This window comes from Erinaceus europaeus, chromosome 6 (genome assembly GCF_950295315.1).
Source record: "Erinaceus europaeus chromosome 6, mEriEur2.1, whole genome shotgun sequence".
Lineage (NCBI taxonomy): Eukaryota > Metazoa > Chordata > Mammalia > Eulipotyphla > Erinaceidae > Erinaceus > Erinaceus europaeus.
The window spans coordinates 5024611-5046602 of record NC_080167.1 but is presented as its reverse complement, the minus strand read 5'-3'; the positions used below and the strand labels follow the sequence as shown (position 1 = coordinate 5046602).

General features: G+C 50.0%; 1 protein-coding gene and 1 non-coding gene across 7 annotated transcripts in view; one reads left to right on the top strand and one right to left on the bottom strand.

The window, feature by feature from the left end:
* Window positions 1-21992, top strand: part of ACACB (acetyl-CoA carboxylase beta) — a 96368-nt gene that overhangs the window by 18442 nt on the left and 55934 nt on the right. For 3 of the 6 annotated variants that reach the window (XR_009550301.1, XM_060192550.1, XM_060192554.1), the window contains exons 3-7: window positions 12800-12932; window positions 14050-14188; window positions 18466-18579; window positions 19858-19935; window positions 20944-21042. Coding sequence is in view for 5 of the 6 variants with exons in the window: in XM_060192550.1 (XP_060048533.1) it covers window positions 12800-12932; window positions 14050-14188; window positions 18466-18579; window positions 19858-19935; window positions 20944-21042 (563 nt within the window). In the remaining variant the exon portion in view is untranslated. Of the gene's footprint in view, window positions 1-612; window positions 772-4138; window positions 4332-4439; window positions 4538-12799; window positions 12933-14049; window positions 14189-18465; window positions 18580-19857; window positions 19936-20943; window positions 21043-21992 lie in introns of those variants that run through there. The other 3 variants (XM_060192551.1, XM_060192552.1, XM_060192553.1) reach the window with 3 other exon arrangements.
* Window positions 11916-12025, bottom strand: LOC132539139 (U6 spliceosomal RNA). The gene has a single exon (XR_009550445.1). It is a non-coding gene; the product is annotated as a U6 spliceosomal RNA (small nuclear RNA).

Genomic DNA, 21992 nt, shown 5'->3' with positions numbered 1-21992 from the left:
AACAACAAAAAAACAAGGGCAACAAAAGGAATTAAATGAAAAATAAATATTAAAAAAAAGAAAAAATCTTATTCATTAATGAGAGAGGAGAGAGAAGAGAGAGAGAGAGAGAGAGAGAGAGAGAGAGAGAAATAGAGCCTCACTCTGTCATATGCAATACTAGGGATTGAACCCAGGACCTCTTGTTCCAGCCACTTTGCCACCAGCCAGGTGTGTTGGTCCCATGCAGTCACTGGCTTGGGTCATTCGCGGCAGTACTTCCTATACCAGGCACCATAGCTGGCACTAAACTTGCAGAGATGGTGAGCCACAGCCCCTGCCCTGGGGAGCCCAGTGCGGAGGAGGCCGGGTGCCCCCAGCTCAGTCCCCACCAGAGCCTGAGAGACAGGTGGCCTGACTGAGGTGGCTGGGCCACGCTGCCATCTGGCTGTGCCTTGGTGTCCTCCAGAACCAGGCCAGGCCAGCTCAGGGTCGCTGTGAGCACAGCACTGTAGGCAGCACCCACTGTGAGATCATTGTCACTGGACTCAGTGCCCAGTGTCATCGCAAGGGCCTGGCACCTGAGGCCACCAGGGTCTGGGCCCATGACCCCTGCTTCTCGACTGCCCCATCTCTGCCTGTAGAGGCAGCATCATGCCCGTGTCCACCTCGGCGGCAGGCTGAGGCCCATGGGTGGAGGTGCCTGGGTACCTGGGGTGGAATGGGCAACCTCCAGAGTGCTATCCTGTCCCCATGGTTGTGGCTGGGCTCCATCGGGCTGGAGTACATCAGGTAGAGCAGGGGCGAGGTGTGGCGGGGTGGGGCACAGTGGCACAGGGGACAGTTAGTTATCTGCCTAGGGGGTGACGGCCTGGGAGCTGGGGGAAGCCAGGTGCATCACCATCCCTGTCCCCAAGTACTACCCCCATAATCCACCACACATCCTCAGCAGTCATATCTCTTTCTGGTTCTGTGAGCAGCAAGCAGGTCACAGAATGCCACACTGTCTAGAAGGACTTCTGTATATGTTAACTTTTAAAAATATTTATTATTTATTCCCTTTTGTTGCCCTTGTTGTTTGATTGTTGTAGTTATTGATGTTGTTGTTGTTGGATAGGACAGAGAGAAATGGAGAGAGAAGGGGAAGACAGAGAGGGAGAGAGAAAGATAGACACCTCCAGACCTGCTTCACCACCTGTGAAGCGACTCCCCTGCAGGTGGGGAGCCGGGGGCTGGAACCAAGATCCTCACGCTGGTCCTTGCGCTTTGTACCACCTGTGCTTAACCTGCAGCGCTACCGCCCAACTCCTTATATGTTAATTTTTAAAAGAATATTTATTTGTTATTTATAAGAGAACTAGAGCATCACTCCCACACATGCAATGTTGGTAATTGATCCTGGGACCGCATGCCTGAGAGTCCAAGACTTGATCCTCTGTGCTACCTCTCAGGGCCACATTGGAAGTCTTTTTTACTTGTCCTTAGTGGAACACCACAGACCTTCCTCTGACCTTTCCATTGGTTTTTCCTTTCGGAAGAGAGTGGCAGAACCTTATTTTCAACTCTTTCTACCTTCAAAGATGTCTTCTAAGAGACAGGGAAAAAAAAAGAGGGTCCCTGTCTTTGCACTGTTCCATTTGTAAATAGAGATTAAGTTTTGGGGCAGGGGAAGGTTGGTTCTCACACTGACACAGGTGTGAAGCCCTGAAACATTCTTCCTCCCCAGTGAGCTGCCAGTTGTAGAAAAGCCACTTCTGCTTGATCCTCAGTGTACCCTTTCTCTCGCCATAGACTACACCAATCATTGCCACGCAAGTCCAGAGTAGCTGTGTAGCTTACTGATGAGGCAGAGAGAGGGGCTTGTGGATGCTCTCCCAGCAGCTGGGAGCTGACGGAGCTCCCTCAGGGTCTAGGTCTGTTCACTGCGCCACAGCCACCTACTGGCACGTGCATCTTGTCCATTGTGTGTGTTGTGTCATTGACCTTGATCTTGACCTTCCATTCACAATATGAGCAAGTTAAGGTGATCCTCTGGTACGTCTGAGCAGAAGCTCTCATACAGCCCGAGACTCTAGCGGTAGCCAGGTTTGAGCCTAACGTCCCAGCTCTTGATGCTTGTGCAGAGATGGCGTGGTGCCTGGGGGTGCATACTATTCCTCCTGTTCCTTGGGCTGCTCCCCAATATTGCCAGCATAGGAAAATCAGGCCGTCATCGCTCTGATGACAAGCAAAGGTCCATGGCCGAGGCGAAGCCCCTCTCCGGAGAGTAAGGTGTGTTAGGATGTCTCTGGGGGGCGGGGGCGTTAGCTAAGAAATTGATGGAGTGTTCAGGGGCTGCTGGGGCTTTATCAGTAGAGACTGGGACTCTGAATAATCCTGGCATTGGATAAGATCGAGATGTTTTGCAGTACCTTTGCTCCAGTTTGTAATTACTGTTTCTATTTTGAGTTCTTGCACTTACTTGGGAGCTGTCTGAAAGATGGAAACTTTTTTGATTTTGGTCTGAAACTTGCAAAAAAAATTAGTTTATAATGGGATTTGTTTTTGGAAGTGGTGAAGAGCTTTCTAGGAACTGAAGAACAGATTTTTTCCCCCCCTAAGCCTCTTACTGCACCTTTATTTAATCTATGGTTAGTACGCAACCCAGAGGTTGCTTACACTCCTCGGGAGGAAGTTAGTACTTATACTGTGGTCATAGGACAGTACTCCTGGAGGCATGGCCCTGAGGTGCCTCACGACAGGAATTGACTTTTATTTACGATTATTCTCAGTTTTTACATTTTATTTATTAGATAGAGACAAAGAGAAATTGAGATGGAAGGGAGGAGATAGAGAGAAAGAAATAGAGACTCCTGCAGTGCTGCTTCACCACTTCTGAAGCGTCCCCTCTACAGGTGGGGACTGGGAGTTTGAACCCGGGTCCTTGTGAATTGTGACATGTGTGCTCATCTAGGTGTGTCACTACCTGGCCTTATTAATATTAGCATTATTATTGTTTGGGACCAGGGTCTCATGCATTTTCCCACTCCAGCCCACTTTTTTATTCAGAGAGAGAGAGAGAAAGAGAGAGAGAGAGAGAGAGAAAACACTAAAACACCAGTCTCCTCTGTTGACATGCCCCTCCCAGGTGGTGCTGGGACTCGAACCTGGGTGATGGGCATGACCATACAGGCATCCTACCCAATGAGCTATCTCTCCAGCCTCCCACTATTAGCTTGTGTTTGCTTGCTGTGAATCTAGGCAGCATTTACAATTTTTTATTGCTATATTTGGGATTCTTTTTACTTTATATAACTTAAGTGCTTATTCACTCATTTTAACTGCAATCAGCCTGCCTGGGTTAAGTCACCAGCTGTCACTCTGGACATAAATGACAGGATTGCTGCGGGGGACCAACGTGCAAAAGAACAGTCCATGCCAGTCTTACGGTATAGCCCATCTTAGGGATACAACTGGGGACTCTCTCCAGGAGGTGCTCACGAGGGGACTCAGGAGACTTAAAGCTGGTGCGGGGAGCTCACTGGGGGAGGGGGTAGCTGACGCAGGAAACAAGCCCTTTTCGTGGGCTAGAGCTGAAGGAATAATTAAAAACAGCCCCTGGGAAGTGCAGAGCTGACTTGACCTTGGAGTGTGTGTAGCTCTGTGACTCAGGTTGAAATGACCCAGACTTTCCATCCCTCCCTCGTGTGTGTGCGCCCCAGAGCACCACCCCTTCAGAACTCCTCCACTCCAGTTTGGGAAACTGCTGAAGAACGCAGCCAAGAGGGGTTCTTGCTATTTGTCTTTGAGCAAGTCCAGAGGCTCTTGCGGGACATCCAAGGTCAGGGGCAGCCAGGCGATTGGCTGGCCCCGGGGGCGGGGCCCGACCTAGGAAGCTGGAGCAGGCGAGGGGCGGGGCCGCTAGGTGGGCGGGGCTCACTGGGACAGGGCCTATCAATGGGCTGGCACTGGATAGGAAGTTGACACTGTCGGGGGCGGGGTCTTTTAGTGGGCGGGGCACAATGGGGCGGGGGCAGGGCCTATCAATGGGCGGGCACCGGATAGGAAGTCGACATGGCTGGGGGCGGGGCCTCTCAGTGGGCGGAGCAAAATGGAGCGGGGGGTGGGGCTTGTCAGGGCGGGGCGGGGCCTCTGGACTCTGGCGCGTTGGACGCAGCCTGGGATGGAGGAACATCTACCCCGACCTGGCGGCGATCTGGCTGCTCCGCTGGGCCCCAACTCTTGGCTCGGTCTCGCCGTGCCCGCGGGGTGCACGCTCCGTACCCCAGCAGAAGCCGGGTGGGCTGGGCTGGCGGGGCGGTCAACATGAGTCCAGCCAAGTGCAAGGTCTGCTTCCCCACTTGCAAAACCGAGTAAGTGAGCTGCAGTCTCCATGGCCGGGGTGTTAGTTCTCTTTTGCAAACTTGGGCGACGCCCCATCCTCTCTGCACCCCCACCCCCTGCTCCCCATTGCCCCCCAGCCCACGCAGACTCAGGGCTGGCCTCTGGGGTCTGGAGCCCGCGGACAGGAGCCCCTGATAGGCGGCGAGGTGGATTGGAGGAGGCTCCGAGCACACAGGTACCTCAAGACTTCCTTTGGCCTCAAGGACCCTGCCAGTGGAAGGCAGGTGCCTTTGACTTTTACATACATATATATGTATATATATATATATATATATTTGTACACGTGTGTGCAAATATTTATTTTTGCTTTCTTTCCTTTCTCTTTATCTCTTTCTCCATACTTCCTTCCTCTTTTTAAAAATATTTATTGATTCCCTTTTGTTGCCCTTGTTTTATTGTTGTAATTATTATTGTCGTAGTTGTTGGATAGGACAGAGAGAAATGGAGAGAGGAGGGGAGGACAGAGAGGGGGAGGTAAAGACAGACACCTGCAGACCTGCTTCACCGCCTGTGAAGCGACTCCCCTGCAGGTGGGGAGCCGGGGGCTGGAACCGGGATCCTTAAGCCGGTCCCTGCGCTTTGCGACACGTGTGCTTAACCCGCTGCGCTACCGCCTGACTCCCACTTCCCTCCCCTCCCTCTCTCCTTTCCTTTCCTTCCTTCCTTCCTTCCTCTCTCTTTCTTCCTTTTTCCTTTTCCCTTTCTCATTCTCTCTTTTTAAAAAGATTTTATTTATTTTTGTATTTTTTTAACGATCTTATTTATTGATTGATGAGAAAGAACCAGACATCTCTCTGGTACATGTGCTGCCGGGGACTGAACTAAAGACCTCATACTTGAGAGTCTCATGCTTTATCCACTGCACCACCTCCAGGACCATATTTTCTTTCTTTCTTTTTCTGCACAGCCAGGGCCTTCTGCTGCCAGACTAACTTTTTCATTGAACAGAGACAGTGACACACTTCAGCTCCCGAGTTTCCCCTGGTGCCTGTGGTACTCCTCGATGGCACCCGCAGTCCTCGCGTGTGGTGCAGAGACTCAGATGTGGGCTGTGCACATAGCAAGGCCTGCCTGGTGAGGTATCTATCCCTTGGCCCTGAAAGCATGTTTTCATCAACAGTCTTGTAGCATACAAAATGTGCTCTGCTGTAATTCAATTATTGACTCGAGATTAGGTGTACGCCAAGCAGGCTCCACTGATTGGCTTGCTGCCTGTTTCTATATGCAAGCTAAGAATGGTTTTCACGCTTAAATTGTGGAGGGTGGGGGGGTGAATTCAAAAGAACACTGGTGGCATGTGAAAACCCCATGGGATTGAAATATTATTTATTTATTTAAGAAAGGAAACATTAACAAAACCGTAGGATAGGAGGCTTACAACTCCACACAATAGCCAACAACCTGTCTACATATCCCATCCCCTCTCCTGATAGCCTTCCCATTCTCTATCCCTCTGGGAGTATGGACCCAAGGTCGTTGTGGGATGCAGAAGGTGGAAGGTCTGGCTTCTGTAATTGCTTCCCCGCTGAACATGGGTGTTGACTGGTCAGTCCATACCCCCAGCCTGCCTCTCTCTTTCCCTAGTGGGGCAGGGCTCTGGGGAAGCGGAGCTCTAGGACACATTGGTGGGGTCATCAGTCCAGGGAAGTCTGGTCAGCATCATGATGGCATCTGGAACCTGGTGGCTGAAAAGAGAGTTAACATACAAAGCCAAACAAATTGTTGAACAGGGATTGAAATCTTAACATGCTGAGATAGAGCTGTGGTGTGGAGGAGTGGGACTGAGGCTGGGCTGTAACCCTGAAGCATTCACTCTCTGGTCCTTTGCATTTGCCAGCTGCTGTATTGCATCATGCTTTTTCTGAGGCCCTTAGTGCTCCATTAAAGAGACGAGCCTGCAAGTATATAGGCCTGGGAGGTGGTGCAGTGGCTGAAGTGTTGAGCCCTCAAGCATAAGGTCCTGAGTTTGCTTTCTTTCTTTCTTTCTTTCTTTCTCTCCTTCTTCTTCATCATCTTCTTCTTCTTCTCCTTCTTCTCCTTCTCCTCCTCCTCCTCCTCCTTCTTCTTCCTCTTCTCCTTCTTCTTCTTCTTCTTCTTCTCTCCTCCTCCTCCTTCTTTAATATTTATTTATTTATTTATTTATTTATTCTCTTTTGTTGCCCTTGTGTTATTGTTGTAGTTATTATTGTTGTTGTTATTGGTGTCATTGTTGTTGGATAGGACAGAGAGAAATGGAGAGAGGAGGTGAAGACAGAGAGGGGAGAGAGAAAGACAGACACCTGCTCCCTGCTTCATCGCCTGTGAAGCAACTCCCCTGCAGGTGAGGAGCCGGGGGCTTGAACCGGGATCTTTATGTCGGTCCTTGCGCTTTGTGCCACACGTGCACAATTCCCACCACCAGAATTCCACATCCCAACCCGTCTATTGGAAATTTTCCTGTTCTTTATCCTTCTGGAAGCATGGACCCAGGATCATTATGGGATGCAGAAAGTGGAAGGTCTGGCTTCTGTAATTGCTTCTCTGCTGGACATGAACATTGACATGTTGATGCATACTCCCAGCCTGTCTCTCTCTTTCCCTAGTGGGGCAGGGCTCTGGAGAGGTGGGTTCTAGGGTACATTGGTGAGGTCATCTGCCCAGGGAAAGCAGGTTTGCATCATGGTAGCATCTACAATTTGGTGGCTGATAAAGCATTAAGATATGAAGTAGAACAAATAGTTTAATAATCAGGAACCTAAAGGCAAAAATATTGCAGGTGAGATTAAAAAAAAACTTTATTTATTTATTGTTATTTTTATTTATTTATTGGATAGAGACAGCCAGAAGTCGAGAGGGAAAGGTGGGATAGAGAGGAGATACAGAGAGACACCTGCAGCACTGCTTCACCACTTGTGAAACTTTCCCCCTGCAGGTGGGGACCGGGGATTTTAACCTGGATCCTTGCGCATTGTAACATGTGGCTCAACCAGGTGTGCCACCACCCAGCCCCTGCAGATGAGATTTAAGGTCTCCCATTTTGGAAAAGGCTAGTAGGTCTATTTTAGGTATATTCCAAAAGGCCCCTGAGTTTGGTTTCTAGCATGGCATGTGCCAGAGTGATGGTCTAGTTTTTTTATTTCCCTCTTTCCCCTCTATAAATAAATAACCATTTTATTATTTATTTTTATTTGACTGGGTAGAGAGAACTTTAGAGGGGAATGGGAGATAGAGAGGGAGAGAAAAAGAGACCCACAGCACTCTTCCACCACTTGTGAAGTCTCCTCTGCCCTGCAGATGGGGACTGCAGACATGAACCCGGGTACTTGTGCATTCAACCATATGTGCCACCGCACGGCACCATAAATAATTTTTTTTTTGCATCCAGGGTTATTGCTGGGGCTTGGTGCCTCTACTAAGAATCCACTGCTCCTGGAGGCCATCTCCCTCATTTTGCTGCTCTTGTTGTTACCCTTGTTGTTGTCATTATTATTGTTGTTATTGTTGGATAGGACAGAGAGAAATGGAGAGAGGAAGGGAAGACAGAGAGGGGGAGAGAAAGATAAACACCTGCAGACCTGCTTCACCGCCTGTGAAGCGACTCCCCTGCAGGTTCGAGCCGGGGGCTTGAACTGGGATCCTGATGCCGGTCCTTGCACTTTGCACCACCTGCGCTTAACCTGCTGCGCTACCGCCCGACTCCCTCTTTGTTTTATTCCCACCAAGGTTTATTGCTGGGGCTCAGTGCCAACACTAAGAATGTACCACTCCTGGTGGCCATTTCCCCCCCCCCCTTCCTATTTTATTCAACAGGACAGAGAGAAACTGAGAGAGCAGGGGGGGATAGAGAGGGAGAGAGAAAGAGAGAAACCTGCAGACTACATCTGAGCTACGGACACTGAAACTTGCACTCAAGATAATTTTCTATTTATTTTATTTTATTTTTATTTATTTTTCCTTTTGTTTCCCTTGTTTCTATTGTTGTTGTAGTTGTTGTTGATGTCATCGTTGTTGCATAGGACGGGGAGAAATGGTAAGAGGAGGGGAAGACAGAGAGGGGGAGAGAAAGACAGACACCTGCAGACCTGCTTCACCACTTGTAAAGCGACTCCCCTGCAGGTGGGGAGCCGGGGGCTCGAACCAGGATCCTTACGCCGGTCGTTGCGTTTTTCTCCATGTGCACTTAACCCGTTGCACTACTGCCCGATGCCTCAAGATGGTTTTCACGTGTCCTCAAAGAGTATCCCTTTTTTATTTTTCTCCTTCATCATTTTGAAAATGTAGAGGTTGCCACTGCCTTGTGGAGGTGCCCAGGCAGGTTGCTGAGGGAGTGGGGCCTTGGGCCCGATGTTCTCAGCCTGATCTAGCCAGCAGGGCTGGGAGGAGCACATGTCTCTGGGGAATTCTCAAGGGTTTGCTCAATTGGAACCTGTGGGTGAGGTCCAAGTTGCTCTCGTCACTGGACTGCCAGTGTTCTTCTCCACTTAGCCTGCCTTTTAAATTATATTTATTTATTTATTTTACCCAAGCACTCACTGTTCAGCTCTGGGTTATGGTGTTGCAGGGGATTGAACCAGGGACTTTGGAACCACAGGCATATGAATCTGTTTGTCTAAACATTATGCTGTGTCCCCTGCCCCACCCCTGCCCTGCCCCTTTTTTTTGGCCACTAGGATTATCACTAGGCCTTGGTACCTGCCAGACTCCACCATTCCCTGCAGTTGGGGACCAGGGGCTTGAACCCAGGTCCTTGTGTGTAGTCATGAGTATGTTCCACTGAGTGGGAAGAGAGGTGTGGGGGGGGACTGAGGGACTGAGGGCTGGGCTGGCTGATGCCAGAGCCCTGACCTCTGACTCCGCTCTGGGCCCCTGAAGTGACTGTGCTGTGACTCGGCCAAAGTGCCCAGGCCTCGGTGCCAAGGACCAGGCCCAAGGTGACTCCCAGACACGTCTCAGGAGCAGACGCTATTAATACGAGGGAGCCCGGCCACAGAGCATCGGGGCCACTCTGCCACAGTCACACAGGTCACAGCAGTACCGCCTGTGTCTGTTTATTCGCTCTAGGGTGTGTCAGAGCGCCTCTGACATACGCTACGCGGTTCTGGGCATCAAGTCTGGGGCCCCACACAGGCAAGTCCTGCTCTCTGTCTGCTGAGCCATCTTCCTGCATTTTTATTTGTTTTTGAGATGTTATTAACATAGGCTTTATCAGAGAGAGAGAGAGAGAAGGAGCAGGAGGAGGAGGAGGAGGAAGCCATGAACCAGGGTTTCATTCTAGCACATGTGATGCTGAGGATTGAACTCAGGACCTTGTGAATGTAAACATCTCTGGGAGATGTCTATATAATTCCACTGCTCCCAGTGGCCTTTTGTTTTTTTAATAAATATTTATTTATTTACTCCCTTTTGTTGCCCTTGTTCTATTGTTGTGGTTATTATTGTTATTGATGTCGTTGTCTCTCCCCCTCTCTGTTTTCCTCTCCTCTCTCCATTTCTCTCTGTCCTATTCAACAACAATGGTATCAATAACAACAACAATAAACCAGGGCAACAAAAGAGAATAAAATAATTATTAAAAAATATTTTTATTTATTATTGGACAGAGACAGAGAGAAATGGAGAGAGGAGGGGGAGATAGAGAAAGAGACACAGAGACACACCTGCAGCTTTGATTAACCACTTGTGAAGCTTTCCCCCTTCAGGTGGGGACCATGGACTTGAACCTGGGTCCTTGTGCACTGTAATGTGTGTGCTTAACTAGGTGCACCACCGCCTAGCCACCCCCTCCCCTGGCCCCCGTTGTCTGATTTGTACCAGAGTGGGATGGATTAGTAAGAGATTCTAGGAAGACCACGGCAATACAAGAAGCCATTGGCCACAGGAGACAAGGGAACATCTGGTGTGTCACCACCATTATCTCAATGGTGATCAGAAGCCAATAAAATACAGATTGCTGGATTTATCAAATCACAACACACAGTTGACCTGTGGACAGCGTGTGGGTTCCTGGTGCCAACCTCTGTCATAGCCCCTGAAATTGAAAGTCTATGAGTTCAACTTCTTTTTTTAAAAAAATTTTACTTAGAAAAAGGAAATATTGACAAGACTATAGGATAAGAGGGGTACATTTCCACACAATGCCCACCCCATATCCAATCCCCTCCCCTGATAGCTTTCCTATTCTTTATCCCTCTGGGAGTATGGACCCAGGGTCATTATGGGGTGCGGAAGGTGGAAGGTCTGGCTTCTGTAATTGCTTCCCCGCTGAACATGGGCGTTGGCAGGTGGATCCACACTCCCAGCCTGCCTCTCTCTTTTCCTAGTGGGGCAGAGATCTGGGGAGGCAGGGCTCCAATACACGCTGCTAACTCTCCCTTGAACTGAAGTCCAGATGGGCTGCAGATTGACTCAAGCCACATGGATATCAATGGCTGAACTTGGATTTCTGTATGGATGTCATCTGCTGCAGTCTTACAGATCTATGAGCTAGAGAGAAGAGTTGTTTTCAGGACATCTCAAGGGCACTGGGAAGATATCACAGTGGTAGCACAACAGACTTGCACGTCCAAGACCCCAGAGGTCCCATGTTCAATTCCAGCACCCTCCCTATGTCAGAGTTGAGCAGTGCTCTGGCCTCTCTCTTTCTCTGTCTGGCGTAAATAAATAAATAAATAAATATTGGGCAAGGTGGTGGTACACCCAGCTGTTAGCCTGCACAAGGACCAAGGTTCGAGACCCCGCTTCCTACCTGTAAGGGGAGAAGCTTCACCAGGAGTGAAACAGGGCTGCAGGTCTCTCTCTCTGTTCCCTTTCAATTTCTCTCTCTTTTTAAAATCTTAATTTATTATTGGACAGAGACAAAGAGAAATTGAGAGGAGGAGATAGGAAGAGAGACAGAGACACCTGCAGCCCTACTTCACCACTCTTTCTGTAACTATCAAAGAAAATAAGTATTAAAAAAATTAAAAGATAAAATAGCCTTTTAGGCAGGAGGGAGGGAGTGTGTTTGCAGTGTGGGACTGGACTTGGAATAGCGTCGGTTATGCTGCGTGTTTACACAGCATAATCTGTGCATCTGGACCCGGCAGTTCCAGCCTTGGTGTTCAAGGGTCACGTGCACCTCTGTTGAGAAGCAAGGGGAGGGGACACTGAGGGGGTGGCTAGCTCCTTGTCCCCCTGGATGGAGGGACACACTGCTCACTCACAGCACAGCCCCCCGTGTACTTGGTGGAGCTGTTTGCACACACAAAGTGTCAGGAGGGGCTTCTTCCTGTGGGATTTTAGAGAACATGAGGGCGGAGCCGGGTTGTGTCGCACCTGGTTGAGCGCACGTGTTACAGTGCAGAAGGACCCAGGTTCAAGCCCATGGTCCCCACCTGCTGGGGAAAAGCTTCATGAGTGATGGAGCAGGGCTGCAGGTGACTATCTGTTTCTCTCCCTCTCTCTTCTCCTTCCCTCTCAATTTCTCTCTGTCTCTAGCCAATAAATTAGAATTTTTTTCTTTTTTTTTTGTCAGACGGTTTTTATTCATGCTGGAATGCTTATGCTTTGACAGCAAACTTCCTCTTTGGGTACAGAAAGATATGGAATGCTTCACGAATTTGCATGTCATCCTTGTGCGGGGGCTATGCTGGTCTTCTTCTCTGTATCGTTCCAATTTTAGTTTATGTGCTGCCGAAACAAGCACATAAGAATTTTTTTTAGGGGGTCAGGCGGTAGCGCAGTGGGTTAAGCGCAGGTGGTGCAAAGCGCAAGGACCGGTATAAGGATCCCAGTTTGAGCCCCCGGCTTCCCACCTGCAGGGGAGTCACTTCACAGGCGGTGAAGCAGGTCTGCAGGTGTCTGTCTTTCTCTCCCCCTCTCTGTCTTCCCCTCCTCTCTCCGTTTCTCTGTCCTATCCAACAATGACAACATCAACAACAATAATAATAACTACAACAATAAAACAAGGACAACAAAAGGGAACAAATAAATATTTTAAAAATTCATAAAATAAACCCGGGTAAATGCACATATTACTAAGTGCAAGGAACCATGTTCGAGCCCCTGCTCCCCACCTGCAGGAGGTCTGCTTCATGAGCGGTGAAGCAGGTCTGCAGGTGTCTATTTTTATCTCTCCTTTTTCTCCATGTCTTCTCTCAATTTCTGTCTGTCCTACCTAATAAAATTAGAAGGAAAAAAGAAACTTTAAAAAAAGTCATGGAATAATACTAAAATTAAAAATTAAACTATTAATAAAATATTACGAATCTCCTGGCCAGTAGGGGGCAGGCAGGGGGGGCCTCCCTTTCATTTCAGTCCTGCCTGATCGCCCCCACAGGCTGCAGGGTCTTGGGGTAGGGGGAGTGCTGAGTAGATGGGGGTCCAATGGCTCTGTGGGCCCTGAGGCCGGGCTCCAGACTCTCCCCTCCCAGCACCCCAGACTCCTCAGCTCAGCGGGCCCCCACTGCTGCCCTCCCAGGACTAGCATGTCGGGACTACACCTGGTGAAGAGAGGCCGAGAGCTGAGGAAGATGGACCTGCACCGAGACTTCGCTGTGGCATCCCCAGCCGAGTTGGTCACTCGATTCGGGGGGGATCGAGTCATCGAGAAGGTAAAGATGGGGTCCAGGTGTTCGGGGGCTGGTGGGGAGCAGACACCCTCCTCCAGTGAAGGTGGAAGAGCCAGCTTTAGGTCACTGCCCAGGTAAGGATGGCCACCCTGTCATGAGCACCTACTAGGTCTCTGTGCTCAGGACAGCCAGGGAGACAGAGGCCTTTGGGCAAACTCGGGCCCTCAAGGATCCTGAGGCCATTCCTGCAGAGGCCTCTGCCCAGCTCTGCCCACCTGCTCACCTGCCCACCTGCTGAGGGCTGCACCTGGAGCTCAGGGCTGAGCTGGAGTGACAGGCTGAAGCCTGCCCCTTCTCCTGCTTTGTGCTAAGATCCTGCTGGAGGTGTCCCCGCTCTGCTGTGTGACTTGGGCAGCGGCCTTAGCTTCTCTGAGTTTTCATGTCTTTACCCCAAGTACGGACACCAGTAGAACGTGATTTTTAAAGCACAGTTGTGAGGATGGCATGAAGTAACGGTGGTAAGACACACAGCACTGTAGCTCGGAGTAGTTAGGGGTGTGTCATGGAGGCATCACACAGAAGAGTAAAATATCATACCTCCATGTAGTTATCCATCCATCTGCTTATCCACTTGGTCACTTATCCATCCATCAATAATGTTCATCTATTCTACTTATTCATCCATCTGCCCACCTCTTTATTCTTAGGATCATCCATCCTTCTATCCATCCACCCACCCAGCCATCTGTTGAGTCATCCATCCATCCATCCATCCATCCATACAATTATTTATCCAATTATTCATCCACCCATCCATCCAATCATCCATCCATCCTCCATTCAATCATCCATCTATCCATCCGTCCATGCAATCATCTATCCATCCATCTATCCATGCAATCATCTATCCATCTATCCATCCATCCATCCATTCATCCATGCAATCATTTATCCAATCATCCATCCATCCATCCATCCATCCATCCATCCTTCATTCATGTGGCCAGAAGACTTTGAGCACCTGCCCTGCTCTGAACTGTGAGCCCTAGAAATACACAGAGGCATGAAAGATGTGCTCCAGGTGCTTCAGGGCCTCTGCAGTGGGGAGGTGGGTCATGGGGAGGGTTGCAGCGCCCCATCCTCTTCACCTCCACCACAGGTGCTCATTGCCAACAATGGCATTGCTGCCGTGAAGTGCATGCGCTCCATCCGCAGGTGGGCCTACGAGATGTTCCGGAACGAGCGGGCCATCCGCTTTGTCGTCATGGTCACCCCAGAGGACCTCAAGGCCAACGCAGGTACCTGGACCACGCGCCCACAGACTGGGCAGGTCCTCTCGGGCCTGAGCGGAGTCCCAGGACCCTCTCCACAGCCTGCATGCATGGTGTTTGTTGGGCTGACATGTCTGCTGATGCGGGGGCAGCCTGTGAAGTCGCAGCCAGCACCATGCAGGGCCTTGGGGGCTGTCAGCGGGTTGGGGTCTCCACCTCTGGGCCCTTTTGCCTGTGTCCAGCCTTTCATACATTTTCTCATCTTCTGTCTCTCTCTCTTTCAACTTTTTAAATTTATTTATTTTCCCTTTTGTTACCCTTGTTGTTTTATCGTTGTGGTTATTATTGTTGTTGTTATTATTGTTGTTGGATAGGACAGAGAGAAATGGAGAGAGGAGGGGAAGACAGAGAGGGGGAGAGAAAGACAGACACCTGCAGACCTGCTTCACCGCCTGTGAAGCGACTCCCCTGCAGGTGGGGAGCTGGGGGCTCGAACTGGGATCTTTATGCCGGTCCTTGTGCTTTGTGTCACGTGCACTTAACTCTCTGCGATACTGCCTGGCTCCCCTCATCTTCTCTCTCTCTCTCTTTTTCAATATTTATTTATGAGAGGGGTAGGAGGGGAAAAGACCAGACATCACTCTGGTACATGTGCTGCTGGGGCTCAAACTCAGGACCTCATACTTGAGAGTCCAACACTTTATTCACTGTGCCATTCCCGAACCATCTTCTCTCTTTACATACCCTTCATATGGCAGCAGCCAGAGTGATAGTTATTTATTTTTTATTTTTTAAATTTATTTTCCCTTTTGTTGCCTTTTTTATCGTTGTAGTTATTTGTTGTTAAAATTCGGAGGCTCTAGCTGGCCGGGCTAGCTTCACAGGCGGGTAACAGAGACTCGAAGACACTCGGCTGGGCAGGGAAGCTGTATTTCTTTATTCAGAAACAACGATTCATAAACTAACCCAAACTAATCACCAAACAGAACTCTCTTGCAGGCGCCAACAACTCTCGAACTCTGGAACTCTCTCGGGGTACCTTGGGGCGGGGACAAGCGGGCTGCGAAAACTAGCAGGACTGAACCAATTTTCTTGGCAGGGGGAGAGCTAGACCAGACCAATGTAAAGCATACAACAGTTATTGTTGTTATTGATGTCATCATTGTTGGATAGGACAGAGAGAAGTGGAGAGAGGAGGGGAAGACAGAGAGGGGGAGAGAAAGACAGACACCTGCAGACCTGCTTCACCACCTGTGAAGCGACTCCCCTGCAGCTGGGGAGCCGGGGCTCCCACGGGGCTCCTCACACCGGTCCTTGCTCTTTGCACCACCTGCGCTTAACCCGCTGCGCTACCGCCCGGCTCCCCAGAGTGATCTTTGAAAACCGACACTCGTTCTCTCACCCTTTCCTCTGCTAGTGTATCCGAGGGTCTTGGGCTAGTGCTCTCTGCTCTTGCACCTGTTGCGATGCGCTGGAACTTCTGCTGACAGTGTGTTTCCCACGCTCTCTGCACAGCTGGTCTCCACCCCGCCCCGCCCTCTTGCCCTGGGTCTCTGAGAGCCCTGGCCTCATGAGTGTGTTTGCTTTGTCGCTTCTGCCACTAACCCAGGGCTCTGTGTGACTTCTTCTTTATTTTTTTTTTTTATTTAAGAAAGGATAAATGAACAAAACCATAGGGTAGGAGGGGTACAACTCCACACAATTCCCACCACCCAGTCTCCATATCCCACCCCCTCCCCTGATAGCTTTCCCATTCTCTATCCCTCTGGGAGCATGGACCCAGAGTCATTGTGGGATGCAGAAGGTGGAAGGTCTGGCTTCTGTCATTGCTTCCCCGCTGAACATGGGCGTTGACTGGTCGATCCATACTCCCAGTCTGCCTCTCTCTTTCCCTAGTAGGGTGGGTCTCTGGGGAAGTGGAGCTCCAGGATACATTGGTGGGGTCTTCAGTCCAGGGAAGCCTGGCTAGCATCCTGATGGCATCTGGAACCTGGTGGCTGAAAAGAGAGAGTTAACATACAAAGCCAAACAAATTGTTGAGCAATCATGGACCCAAAGGTTGGAATAGTGGAGAGGAAGTGTTAGGAGGATACTCACTGCAAACTCTAGTGTACTTCTGCTTTCAGGTATATATTTTGCACTAGTTTATGGATACGTGTGAACATATGCTCTCTCTCACAGAAACTGGTGTATATCTAGGTTTTGGGACTTTGTTAGAAAGTGAACCACCTGGGATGGAAGTAGAGAATACTATGAAAGGAAAAGTCTCACCTGAGTAATGAAGCTGAAGGGTTGTCACTCCACACGTGAAGTCTCTGGACACAGTCTGAAGTGAAGCATGTTGAGGTGGCCATCGTTGCGGTGTCTGCGTGACTTCTTATTCAGGGCTCTGAGACTCTGGCATTCTTATGTTTGATTGATGTCGGAGGCAGGCCTCCAGGGAGAACATGGATTTCCGGCTTCCTTAACATGGGTACACATCTGATGTTTCAGCCTACTTTCCAGGGGCCTTGGAGAGTTCCCTTGTACACTGGCCAGCCCTTAGCTGTTATTTTTTATGTTGTTCACACCTGTTGAATGCCCATTACTAAGCAAACCCTGCCCCCAGTTCAGTGTGTTCATTTTTTTTTTTTTTTTATTTCAGAGGCAGTGAGGAAGACACAGACTAGAGGGAGGGAGAGAGAGGAGAGACACCACCAAACCACTTGGTTATTATGGATCTCCCCCTGGTGCTGTCCGTGGTGCTCCCATGTGGTGCTCGGGCTGTAACCTTATATACTCGCAGGCATGTGCTCTAGTGAGCTGTCTTCCACCCTTTAAACTGAGTTGCACTTTTCTCCGTTCAAAGCATCCTAGTTAGACCGTTCTGGTTTATAGGGCATAGCTGTTTTAAAATCTAATTATTGTTTGCATTCAGTCTGAAAATGGAAGGAAATACTGTCTGGAGGACATTAGCTGATGGGAAACACTCCAGTCAAAGAAAGGCACTGCAGGAATCACCTTTTGTCGAGAGAGTCCCAGGGACAGAAGGGGCTGGTGGAGACCAGGGGATTTGGGAGGGAGGGGTGTCTCTGGGGACAGCTTCAGGTTTGCCAGTTTAAAATGCCCCCCTGGTCCTGTTTCACTGTGAAGGTAGACTCTGCCCTACTGACCTGTGTTCTCACGCATGAGTAAGAGATCAACTGTATGCTTCTTGACTTCGGGGGGAAAAAGTCATATTGCTTTAATGACGGAACAGCAGTAAGATAAACTTCTAAAAATGATTTATGTATTGATTTAATCTTTTTTTTTGCCTCCAGGGTTGTCAAGGGTCTCTGTACCGGCACTGTGAACCCAGGCCTCCGGGCAGCCATTTTTTCCCATTTTACTAGATAGGACAGAGAGAAACGGAGAAAGGAGGGGGAGGATAGAGAGAGGGAAAGAAAGAGAGATACCAGCAGACCTGCTTCACTCTTTGCAAAGAGTCCCTTCTGTAGGTGGGGTTTGGGGGTTCGAACCCGGATTCTTGTGTGGGTCGTCACACTTGGTAATATGTGTGCTTAACCGGGCGTGCCACTGTCCAGCCCCCTTGTATTTGTTTTTTATAATTACACACACACACACACACACACACACACACACACACACACGGAGGGGGGGCTCCAGAGGACTGCTCAGCTTTGGCTTATGGTGGTGCTGGGAATTGAACCTGGGACCTCAAATTTTCAAGCATGAAAGTCTTTTACAAAACTATTATGCTCTCTCCCCAGCCTGAGATAAACTTTGAATAGGAATTAAAAAATACTAATAATCACCACTTCAGTCCCACTCGCCGTTTCCCTCTCTTCTGGGCCTATTCCAGATGTGTGTATATTTCCACATGGTTAAAATAGAATATTCAGGGGCTAGAAGACAACTCATTGGGTTTAGCAGTGACATCGATCACCAGGCCCTGGTCTAAGCCCCAGCACCACATGGGGGCACCATGGACAGACAGCACCAGGGAGAGCTCCATGGATAGTGGGGTGGGGTGGCAGTGTTTCTCCCTCCCTCTCTTTTCTGCTCCTCTCTTTTTCCTTTATCAAAGATAGAAAAATGAGGGAGTTAACCCAGGGAGGCTGCCCCGGCAGTGGTTCCATGCACAAGGAAGACTGAGCTGTTCCTTTGTTTCCTCTGGTGGTGGTACTCTGGGGCCCTTGCTGCTTGAGTCTCTGGGAGGTACCCTCCCAGCCGCCTGCCTGCCCGGGGGCCCTGTCTCCCAGCTGCCCACCCAGGGCTGTGTCTCTCAGTGCTCCCTCTCTCCCTCCCTCCCCTCTGTGGCACAGAATACATCAAGATGGCAGACCAGTATGTCCCCGTGCCCGGAGGCCCCAACAACAACAACTATGCCAACGTGGAGCTGATTGTGGATATCGCCAAGAGGATCCCCGTGCAGGCACGTGAGGGTGCCAGGCCTGCTGCGGGCCCAGGAGTGGGGTGGCACTGCCTGCAGCTGGGGAGGCTGGAGGGCTAAGGCCTTGGAAGACTCAGGCATCTGGACCTGATGCCAGTGGAGGCCTCTCAGTGTGTCCTGGGTGATGGGTTTGCACTGTTCCCCTTCTGTGGATCTCCCCCTGGTGCCATAGTGCCTCCATGTGGTGCCTGGGCTTCAACCCAGGACTTTTAAGGCGTATGTTCTAACACCAGGCATACCAGTTCTCATCCTCTTTTTTAGAAATTTTTCTTTAAAAAAATATTTTCCCTTTTGTTGCCCTTGTTGTTTTATTGTTGTAGTTATTATTGTTGTAGTTGTTGTTGGATAGGACAGAGAGAAATGGAGAGAGGAGGGGAAGACAGAGAGGGCGAGAGAAAGACAGACACCTGCAGACTTGCTTCACCGCCTGTGAAGAGACTCCCCTGTAGGTGGGGAGCCGGGGGCTCAAACCAGGATCCTTATGCCAGTCCCTGCGCTTGGTGCCACCTGTGCTTAACCCACTGCGCTACCGCCCAACTCCCTAGAAAATTCTTTAAAAAAAATATTTTACTTATTTTAATTTATCTTTTTTTTTAAAAAAATATTTATTTATTTATTTTCCCTTTGTTTTTGCCCTTGTTGTTTTATTGTTGTTGTTATTATTGTTGTTATTGATGCCTTCGTTGTTGGATAGGACAGAGAGAGATGGAGAGAGGAGGAGGAGACAGGGAGAGAGAAAGACAGACACCTGCAGACCTGCTTCACCGCCTGTGAAGCGACTCCCCTGCAGGTGGGGAGCCGGGGGCTTGAACCGGGATCCTTACGCCGGTCCTTGTGCTTTGCGCCACCTGCGCTTAACCCGCTGCGCTACCGCCCGACTCCCTATTTTAATTTATCTTAATGAGAAAAGGGGAGAAAGAAAGACACACAGAGAGAGACCAGAGCCCTGCTCAGCTCTGGCTTATAGTGGTGCTGGGGATTGAACTCGGGACCTTGGAGCCTCAGGCATGAGAGTCTTTTGCAGAACCAAACCATTATGCTGTCTTCTCAGCTCAAAAACTGTATTTCTTTAAGATTTATTTTATTTATTGAGATAAAGAAAGGGGGACCAGAGCTCTGCTCTGGCAAATGTAATGCTAGGGATTCTGGGGCCTGGGACACACGCAAGCCAATGCTCTACCCACTGAGCTATCTCCCCTGTGCAGGGAGCTGGTTTCTGGAAGGGAGATCCTATTCATGCTTCTCTCTCTCTCTCTTTAGGCAGTTTGGGCCGGCTGGGGCCATGCTTCCGAAAACCCCAAGCTTCCAGAACTCCTGTGCAAACACGACATTGCTTTCTTAGGTAGGCTGACCCCAGTTACGGGGGGAGCTGGGGTGTTGGAAGCCTTGTGAAGTGGGGTTCGGTAGGGATTCCCATGTCACAGCGTTCATTATCAGAGGGGGGTTGTGCAGTCAGCCCAAGGGACTGGGGAGCCATTACCATGGTCACCACACTACCTGAGTCTGGGGCCCCGAGCTGAGGTCTCATTGGGCCTGGCACACCAGCCCACTCAGATTTCTGGTGAGGTTTGGGGGTCACCCTTCTGATGAGACCAGGCCATCACCCAGACTGTCCTCAGACGTTTTGAAGTCTTTGTTCCACAAAGTGATGCCACTTCCATCTGCATCTCATGACACAGAGAGATGCTCACTGTCCATGGCCCCTGCCTAGTTCAGGATTAGTCTCTGGAAGCCTTCAGCCCCCATAGGCACTCCCTCTGCTTCCCTCACCTCTGGGCCCAGGCCCCAGGCTCCACTGAGGCTCCGCTGATGTGCAGCTGCTTTCTCTGTTCGTGGCCTCTGACTGGCTGTCCCTCAGGACTCTCCTGTTTGTAACTTCACTGGGGAGTATGGTCCAGCCCACAGCCAAATCCGGCACAGTGCCTGTTTTTGCCAATAAAGTTTTATTGAAATGTGGCCCTGCCCTTGTTTCGTTCATGTATGTGTTGCCTGCAGTTGCTGCTTCTCCACACGGAGCAGGTGGAGTCTCTGTGACAGCAGACCCATGAAGCTGGAAATGTTTCCTGTCTGGCTTGTCGTAGAAAAGGACTTGCTTTTTTTTAGTTTTTGGATGGCGGGGGGGGGCTAGCCTGTGTCTTTGCCCTAAAGTGAACCCTTTGCCCTGGAGCTGCGGCTGACCTTCACACCAGGTGGACAGTCCTTGTGTGCTGGGAGCTCAGTGACAAAGCAGCAGCAGGGTGGGGTCCCCTCCCGTGGCCCACGCCAGGTGCCCTGGGGCCGGAGCCTGGGGGCTGCAAGGGGCTGGCAGCTGGCTGACTGACTCTTCCCTGCCCTTGTCCCCATCCCTCAGGCCCCCCCAGTGAGGCCATGTGGGCCCTGGGAGATAAGATCGCCTCCACCATCGTGGCCCAGACACTGCACGTCCCCACCCTGCCCTGGAGTGGAAGCGGTAAGCACCCCAATTTCAATTTGGGGGAGGTCTTCAGCTCAGGCAGGCTCACATCAAGAGTCTGGGGGGTGCGGTGGGGGGGTGTGGCAGGGTCCATAGCAGCTTGCTTTGTTTTCATTCTTTCATATAAAATTTGTAAATGAGGCTGGAAGATGGTTCACTCCATAAAGCTCATAGTTTTACTGTGTGTGAAGGCTCCTGTCCCAGGGTTTTTTGGGGAAATGATTCCTAACAAACAAGTAAACACAACTCCATGGGGCAGAATTGGGGTTATTGTGTGTTTATTATTCAAGTGAATTGGTAGATTAGGTCTGACTTCCTTTCTTTCTCTCCCTCCCCCCCTTTTAAAATTTTATTTATTTACTCCCTTTTGTTGCCCTTGTTTTTTTTATTGTTGTAGTTATTATTAATGTCGTCATTGTTGGATAGGACAGAGAAATGGAGAGAGGAGGGGAAGACAGAGGAGGAGAGAAAGACAGACACCTGCAGACCTGCTTCACCGCCTGTGAAGCGACTCCCCTGCAGGTGGGGAGCGGGGGGCTCGAACCGGGAATCTTGCGCTTTGCGCCATGTGCGCTTAACCTGCTGTGCTACAGCCCGACTCCCCTTGCTCACTCTCTTTCTGGTAGTGGTGGTGGTGAGGTGTTGTCTGTGCTGGGGACCAACCCTCAGCAGTGTCTATTTCTTTTTTTTTTTTTTTAATATTTATTTTATTTATTTATTCCCTTTTGTTGCCCTTGTTGTTTTATTGTTGTAGTTATTATTGTTGTTGTCGTCGTTGTTGGATAGGACAGAGAGAAATGGAGAGAGGAGGGGAAGACAGAGAGGGGGAGAGAAAGACAGACACCTGCAGACCTGCTTCACCGCTCGTGAAGCGACTCCCCTGCAGGTGGGGAGCCGGGGGCTCTAACCAGGATCCTCACGCCGGTCTTTGTGCTTTGCGCCACCTG